This window comes from Camellia sinensis, chromosome 10 (assembly GCF_055761805.1).
Source record: "Camellia sinensis isolate YWXY chromosome 10, ASM5576180v1, whole genome shotgun sequence".
NCBI lineage: Eukaryota > Viridiplantae > Streptophyta > Magnoliopsida > Ericales > Theaceae > Camellia > Camellia sinensis.
The window spans coordinates 170,594,044-170,603,328 of NC_138970.1; the positions used below are offsets into that span (position 1 = coordinate 170,594,044).

General features: G+C 37.9%; 1 protein-coding gene across 1 annotated transcript; it reads right to left on the reverse strand.

Moving 5' to 3' along the window:
* Nucleotides 1-610: 610 nt before the first annotated feature.
* LOC145800862 (uncharacterized) lies at nucleotides 611-1,492 on the reverse strand. The gene has a single exon (XM_082890611.1). The coding sequence runs from the start codon at nucleotides 1,490-1,492 to the stop codon at nucleotides 611-613; it is 882 nt and encodes a 293-aa protein (XP_082746737.1).
* Nucleotides 1,493-9,285: the final 7,793 nt, after the last annotated feature.

Sequence of the window (9,285 nt, forward strand, 5' to 3'; positions counted from 1 at the left end):
GTATCCAGCTAGGCCCAAGAAACTGTGAACTTCAGTTACATTTGTTGGTCTTGGCCAATTAACAACAGCCTCAACCTTTTGTGGATCAACAGAGATGCCTTATTTCGTTATCACTTGTCCTAGAAAATGTCACACTATCTAGCCAAAATTCACATTTCGACAACTTAGCATACAATTTCTTCTCCCTCAGCATTTGAAGAGTAAGCCTCAAATGACGTTCATGTTCTTCCTTGCTCTTAGAATAGACCAAAATGTCATCGATAAAGACCACAATGAAGTCATCAAGAAATAGCTTAAAAACTTTGTTCATTAAATCCATAAAAGCAGCTGGTGCATTAGTAACTCCGAAAGGCATAACGAGGAACTTATAGTGACCATATCTAGTTCGAAAAGTGGTCTTCTCCACATCCTCAACTTTAACTTTTAGTTGGTGATATCCAGACTGTAGGTCAATTTTAGAAAATACTTGAGCCCCTTGTAGCTGGTCGAATAAATTGTCAATACGTGGCAACGAGTATTTATTTTTGATTGTCATCTTATTCAATTCCCGGTAGTCAATACAGAGTCTTAAAGTTCCATCATTCTTTTTGAAAAATAGCACTGGAGCACTCTATGGGGAAACACTAGGCCTGATAAATTTCTTAGTTAGCAATTCTTGTAACTGAGTTTTCAACTCTTTTAATTCAGTAGTTGACATCTGATATGGGGTCTTAGAAATTGGTGGGGTGCCGGGGACTATCTCAATGGTAAACTCGATTTCTCTATCAATTAAATTCCCCGGCAAATCATCTGGAATCACATTTGGAAATTCCTTTACCATAGGAATATTACTCACATCTGGTTTAGTAGTAGTTGACCCTGTTAGTACCGAACATAGGAATCCCATGCACCCTTTATTAATCAGCTTATTTGCTTTCATAGAGGAAATTAAATATGGAGGAGATATAACACTAGTCCTCTTGAATGTAAGTTTGGACCCTTTAAGTAAATGAAATACAACTTGTTTGGTTGAGCAATCAATTATAGCGCAATATTTCGCTAGCCAATCCATTCCCGATATAGCATCAAAACATGCAATGTCTGAAGGTAACAAATCCACATGCAAATTCACGTCTTCAATGATAATCTCATATGTAGGATACATAGATGTATAGATCATAGTTTCCCCTGTCGGAGAGGTGACAGCTAAGACGTAATTCAGTGGTTCCAAAGGCCTAAATAATTTTGGAGCAAAAGCATAGGATACAAAAGAATGTGTAGATCCCAAATCAATCAACACATGAGTATTCTGAGAACAGATAGGGAGAATACCTGACATAACCGTTTCTGTAGCCTGTACATCACCCAGTACCAATGCAAAAACCCGTCCTTGCTTTAGAGTTTCTTTCCCCGTAGTTGCTTTCGAATTTCCCTTTGGTGCTGACACTATTGTAGTTGAATTAGCCCTTGACTGGCTTGTGCCTTGAGAAACCAAAGGACAGTCTTTAATCATATGGCTTGTTTTTCCACACCGGAAGCATGCACCAGAAATCCTACAACAAACTCCCTTGTGTCTTTTTCCACACTCCGAGCAGATGGGTGTGTCATTCCCCTAACTTGAGTTAGTGAAGGATCTTGTATTCTATCTCTTGTTTGGTCGAGAATTGAAGTTGCTTCAACCCTTTTTAAAATTAGATCCTGGCCTCTTCCCTTTCCATTCGACCACTGGTGCCTTTGCTTGTCTTAGTGCGGCTACATTCGCCTCTACTATGATGGATCTATCTAAGACATTAACATATTTTTCTAATTTGAGTACATTAACTCGATCCAGAACTTCAACATTCAAACCACCTTCAAACTTCTAGCTTTCTTATACTCAGTGTCTACCATATGTGGCGCATAGCGCGCAAGCTCAGTGAACTTAGCTTCATACTCCACTACTGTCATTGTACCTTGCTTCAGCTGCTCAAATTTTGTCATCTTACAGTCTCTCACACACTGTGGAAAATACTTTTCATAGAAACCTTCTTTAAACTATACCCAAGCCATGGTAGTCTGCTGATTCCGAACAGGCATCCACCATCTTCTCGCTTCTTCTTGCAAGACGAAAGTTGCTAGCAAAACTTTTTGTTCTTCAGTACATGGAAATACCTCAAACAACTTTTCATTCTCCAAAATCCAGGTTTCAACTTTCAACAATTCCAAGCCTCCTGGAAAAGTGGGCGGTTTTAACTTATTGAACTTCTGTGTCAAAGCAATAATATCATCATTGTTGGGTGGCTCTACTAGAACTGGTGGAGGAGGTGGAGGTGGGAAGGGTTATCTCTGTTGTTGTCTTAGTGCTTCTGTCAACAACTCCACCATTCATTCTAATCGATCCATCATTGTGTCAGAAGACTCGGGTGTCTCTGCAGGTCTTGTGTTTTCCATCGGCTAGCCACATAAATAGAAGGATAATAAACATAGGACATATTGAGTTTATATATGCATGATCTCCACAAAGACTTAATAGATACACCACACACACAAGCATGCAGATAATATGCCCTAATCTCTTCTCTAGGACGTCCTATGGCTCATTTGGACGCGTGTGTGCGGTACAACTCGTGCTCTGATACCACTCTGTCACAACCCAAACTCGCCCCTACAGGTTTGGGGCCGTAACCGGCCAGTAGTCCATGACTGCCGAAGGCTTAACTGAGTAAAGAAAATAAACGGGGCTAGCGAAAGCTATTATGCGAGAAAATGAAACGTCCAATGAGCTATGAATTTACATGAAACAAAGACAATGCTATATAAATATTCACACTTGTATATATATACAGAAGTACAACATGCTTTTACGAGTTTGTTCACAAAGGCAACCAAAAAGGAAATGTTGCTCCCATTGACAACAACTTCTATACTAATGTGAACCGATCGAAACACAAGAACGAAGTTCAAAAGGGAGAGCACTGGCCATAACAACACCTAGAAAGATGGAAACTGCGTCGTGAGGCACAGTGAACAACTTCATAAAACTGGAGCAAAACTGACGCCACTACGCCTTTTCCTGAGCTGGATCACCTACATCGTATACCAAAATGTGAGCTAGGCCTAGTGAATAATAATTGAGTAACAAGATTATAAATGATAATTATAACATAAAATGAGACGCAGGCTGAGCAGTTTCATATAATACTTAAGAAGCATAACATTTCGCGTAGTACAATCAAAAGCAGTAAATTCAGGCGAGCCAAAAGCCCGAACAAACGGCCACGGGGATCGGACAGGCAGTCAAGAAGACCGAACATACGATCATAAAGACCGAAAACAGCTATGGTAGCTATTGCTACATTAAATAGGAGTCCCACGAAATGAAACTAGCTGAACTGTAATCACATGAAAAGGTGCCAAAGTTATCGTAGTACTAATGGAAATTAAGATAGGATAATCATTCATTCACATGAAAGACATATCAGACTAACATATAAATTGAAGTAGAGAAAAGATAATTTAAATCATATATATATTCTCAACAGTGTTACTCACAGTCCGTTTCGTGTTGCCGACGACTGGAATGAGGCGTTTGACCTACACAAATAGATTTAAGCATTGTCTATTTAATGTATCGAACACTCAACGAATTAGTTCCACAACCTAGGGTTGCATGGGTTAAAATCTAAAGCACACTTGTTAAGCGTTCATGCAATGCAATCGGACATCATATATGAGCGTAAAGCATGCTAATGGAGGCTCGAGAGTGGAGTAAACGACCCAGAAAAGTGAACCCGAGGCAGCCCAACGACCGCACGTGCGGAGCTCCCTGGTCACACGTGTGGGACTCTCTCTGCACATGCGCCGCACTTGCGTCCCTACGTGTTTTTTAGACAGAATGCTCCCCAATCCTCCCCTGTAATCCGCACGTACGGGCCCACTTGCCGCATATGCGCCAGTGCACTCCCGCACGTGCGGGCTTTCTTGCCTCACGTGCGGTTCTAGGTGTTCCAGAACCGAATTTTGCCCTGTTTTTTGGTACTCCAAATCCCCAAGGATCAAACCCAAAACCAACCAAATGAAGGCCACAAATTAACGAACATAATGTATAAACAAGATTCAAACTCAAATTATGGATTAAATTTAGGTTAAATTCCTCAACTTCATTAACACCATCATAAATAAAAGAAACAACGATTTATGCTTATGTTAATTCTATGCTTCTACAAACCATGGAAATTTAGGGAAAAACCATGCAAAATCATGTAGACGAGCTTAAGTGATGGTATGAGGAAAAGGAAGTTGAAGAGTTCCCCTTGTTAGGTTTACAACATGACTTATACTACCCAACTCCTCACTCTCACCCTCAACCATGTGGGTTTAACTAAAAGTTCATCTTCATGCAAGAAATTAGGGAGAGTCCTTACCTTGATGAGGTGATCTAGTGAGGTTGTTTTCAAGCTCTCTTCCCTTTTCCTTCTTTCCTCGTCTCCTCTACCCTCCTCTCAAACTCTAGCTCTCATATCCTCTCTCTTATTGAGTTCAAGATATTTATATATAAAACATCCCTAGTCATCAACTTAGATTAATTACATAAGAGTCACTTTAGTTTAAATTATTGATTAAATTCACTATCACCCATCTTAATTTAAGGTGCAATACCCCACTCACTTAGTTCATTAACTAATTCTATAACTCTAGCGATTTAACGAATCAAACAGGTCTTTTCACAAAGGAACATATCTGTTAATAGACACAAGGCTTACAAATACACATATAAGGCTCGAACAAATGCATGATCCAGATTAAGCATAAAAGTAATCGTAAAAACAACAGCTAAGGAGAAAGGCGGGTGTTACAGTGAGGGTCCGCTCGAGCGCACCTTCCTTCGCTTGAACAGACTGTAAACTTTAAAAAAGTACTTGTTGCTTGTTTTTCACGCCAGGCGGACGCTCGATCCCCGCTCGAGCGTGAGACTCAAACCCTCGCTCGAGCGTGACTTTTGTCACTCGAGCGTGCTGCAAAACATATGAACTTTTGGGAACATGCATTTCACGCTCGAGCGTACTTCAAGTCGCTCGAGTGGAAGTGCACGCACTCAGAGTTGTCACTCGAGCGTAAACTCCTACGCTCGAGCGTAGGTGCAATTTTTGGAATTTCCAGATTTGTTCCCAAGGCTCAAAACTCAAACTTAAAGCTTCAAAACTTGATTTTTCTGGGCCAAAACTTGAGGAAATACATGGAAACTCAAAAGACTTCATGAATTAAGGATCATTTCAAGAAATCATGGCCCAATAGCTTGCTAATTGTGCAAAATTCAACTTAAAATTCATGGATGATCCATGAACAAGACATACATGAAATGATTTGAGCTTCAAGTTTCCAAATCATGATCAAATGAAATAAGATGATGTAAAACATGATGAATTCCTACAACTAAGCTTGTTTTATTACATGCATGAGAGAATTTCCTAGTAAACATGCTCCAAATGTAATAAAATGTACATGCATATATGAATTGATTCTCCATTCCACTTCTTAAACTTGATTCCTACATCTCATGGCTCAATTCTATTCAATTCATGTACAATATGGCTAAATCTCAAAGTTTAAGGGTTGAACTCTTACCTTCAATGGCCAATCACACCCCTAATAATCAATATTTGAAGTCTCAAGCCAAACCTTCCAATTTCTCTTACAATTCTTCTAAGATGAGTTCAACTTTTCTCTTCTCTCCCTCTCTTTCACGTTTTCTCTTAGGGGTTCAAAGATGATAAAAAAAAAGGGAGTTCAAGTGGTGTGCATAAGCCTTATATAGGCTTAGATTAAGAACTTGTTTAATTCGGCTTATTTGGCATTAAATTATTCTAATTGAATCGTTCTAACTTGAATTTCGATTGAACCTACCATAAGTTCCTAAAATTTTTAAATTACACATAAATCAAGTCAATTTCTGAATCGGATGCCGATAAGGCCTTCAATTCTCAAACCGAAACAAAAACATTAACAGATCTTTCTACGTTAAACAGATATAAACACAAAATAATGCAACGCACATGTAATTAACTCAGGATTTCTTCTTAATTACTTGTTAGGCATACTTAAACATGAATTAACGCTAATCATGGATCAGGGTTGTTACAGACCCCCAAGTCGGGGCAAGAACAACCATGACTCGAGTTGATGGGAGTCAACCGAGGAAGAGCAATGCATCATCAACTGCCCCCTCATTTCATACCGAGTACAATGCAGACGCAGGCCCTAAATAATGTGTCATGTCTCCTACCTATGGCCCGTTACACCTAAACTTATGGCTAGGACATAAGAGGATGTAAACCTACACCAATGTTACGATTGTGCATGCCTCGAGATATGTCACGCAACGACTTATGAGGGAAATGAAGAGATTGTGATCCTCTCCATTTTATATTTGTAATAGAAATGTTTTATTCTATCATCTAACGGTGAGTGTAATGATATTTTTTAATTTGAATTCACATTAATATTCCATAGCCATTATTCCATTACATACATGGAATAGAAAGGATCAAAATTTGAAAATGAAGTACATCATAAAAAAATAAAATAAACAAGTCCCTACTTACAAGTTCCCATATACATACAATCATAGCACATGTACTCGAGGTATTTTATCTCAGACTCACTCTCCCTACATTTCTTCATTAAAGTTCTTCTTTTTAGAGAATTAACTTGATCGTCGGAAGACCCTTAAGAAGGACACTTACCGGTAAGTTATCAAAGTTTTTTGCAGAACAGACGCGGCAAGACCTATGACCCATTCAACTGCTCCAACTCGATCGTGGATCCAGTTGCACTTTTAACCCATTGTTTAGTGATGCAATTGACTTCAATGGTTGCTATTCTTTTATTTATAACGGGGGAGGTTTGCCTAAATCACATTTTTTCTTTTCTCGTCTATGTCTGATATATAAGGTTTGGCCTCAATATTCACACCCTACTGTGACAGATTTCACAATTCCATGAATCTTATCACAAACATCTTGATTTAGGTATGTTTTCTCTTTTCAACATGTTAGGTTGCTCTACTAAGTTAGTTGGCGTATCCTTCAATGAGAGCCTACCGCATTAATATGACAATTGGTTGTAACCTGTACTTCTATTGCCCTAATCGCCACCATGTTATCATTCTTGGTTGGCTATTTTTGAGTCTTTCTTTGACTCATATATGGTTTGACCATAGGCTAAATTAATGGCGGAGTGAGGATTTTGATTCATAAGTGAGAAAGAGATTTATACCGAACAGTGGGCCAAGCTAAACCAATACGGAGTTTGGTGTTGGGATGAGCTATCTTAGCCCCAACACGGAATGCGATGTTGGCTGAGCTACATTGGCACGAACTCTAGTTCTAGGCTGGGCTATCTTTGGGCATCATGGTTGTAGAAGCCGTGTCAGGGTTTCGAGATCGATCGGGTTAGGCACAACATAAGGCAAACACGAAAAACGGGCAGTGCACTATGGCCGCACTATATGGCCGAGATAACAGTCTATAGACCTATAGTTGATCGGCCTGAGAGAATGCCACCAAAGTATTGACCGAGTGTGACTCCGACTCGAATGGCTTAGCTCGACATTAGGATGTTCAAAGCCATTATCTTTGGTGCATCAAGTAATAGCACGATTAGGTATTCCACGTAGACCAATGGAGAGAAATTCGTTCTTGGCATACGTTAATACTGTTTAGTGGTTTGGCCAAAACTGTTGGCAATATTCACATATATACGTGTGAGGAATGGAGAGGGCAGTACAACCATGCGTCTAAAAAAAGACAACAGAGGTAGTGCGCACACAATCTGAGACTGCATGGCCAACCTTGAAAACAAGGCGCGAGCAGACTTAGGAGGGTAAGCAATCTTTAGCAATTTTCTCTCTACAGTGTTCTGTATTCTCTCTTCTTCTCCAAGAGAGCTAACTTGGCCGTTGAAGGGGTTTTCCGACAAACCACCCGTCAGGTAGCTCTCCTTTGTTTTGTTCGTAGTTGGACAGAGTTCTAGGAGCAAGCCGAGCTTGGTTGCAAAGTGTACGGAAGACAACGGATATTTCTCCTCCATACAATAAGGGCACTATTAATTCTTACCGATATTAATTACAAAACTTAACTAAATCCAATTTTCATTTAGTGATAGAATGATCAAAGATCAACGTGGTATCAAAATTATGTACCTTAAATATGTTTTAATTAATTGATACTTTTTATTTGCTATTTTAGTTACTAAATATGATGATAATCACAATTTAAAATGTAATAACTTGCGTACAAACAAACAAACAAAAAAGAAAGATAGATGCAGAGAAAAACAAGAGAGAAATGAGAGAAACAAAAATAATTATAAGAAAATATTTTAATAAAATAAACATTTATAATAGTAAATTATAAAGAATTATTAAATGAAAGAGAAAAGAAATATACAATATAAACATTTTGAAATATATTTAAAAATTAAAAGGGAATCAATGAAAAAACAATTTCTACTTAGAGATAAAAGTGTAACTTTAAAAAAATAAAAATCAAGGGGCACTGTGCTCCCGCACCCTATGTAGTTCCGTACCCGAACCAAAAGAAAATTTGGTTCCCAAAGCTTGTAATGTCTTTAATAACTGGAGAGGTAAAATGAGGTTCAAACTAGTCAAGCAGAGGGTACCCTGAACACATGGGGTGAACAGGCTAGCAATTGGCTTAATGATTCCAGATGATGTTTTAGAAAGATGATTAAAAATTAATTTTTAAAATTTTTTTTAAAAAAAAATTAAAAAAATAATATAACTTAAAATAAATTAAAAATTAAAAAATAATTTTCAACTCACTTTTCAAACGTGCCCTCACAAGTTTTCCCCAGAGTGCTCATGTCAGAGATTAAAATACATGTCTTGGCCTTAACATGTGAATCTTACAAATGAGTAAGTAGGGATACGTCATTGATCACTTCATAAAAGGATTTACGCAGGATTAACATGTGAATTTTAAAAATAAGCGGAGATATGTCATATTCACGGTGTCATCTCACAAGATTAACATGTGAATCCTAAGCTTAGCCTCCGTTTGACAAGCTGAGTTAGGTATTTTTTTAGCTATTTTAGTTATATAAGACAAAATAAATTTTTTAGTTATAAAAAATAAAACATCACATTCAATTCATAATTATTACATTCTTCTCTTATAAAAAAAGTCAAAAAAATTATAAAGTCAAAAAATCCTTTCCAAATTAAATTTTTTAGCTCAGGCTAAAATAGCTAAAAAATTAAAAAGTCAAAAAGTCAATCTACTTTTCAAATCAACCCTTAATATGACG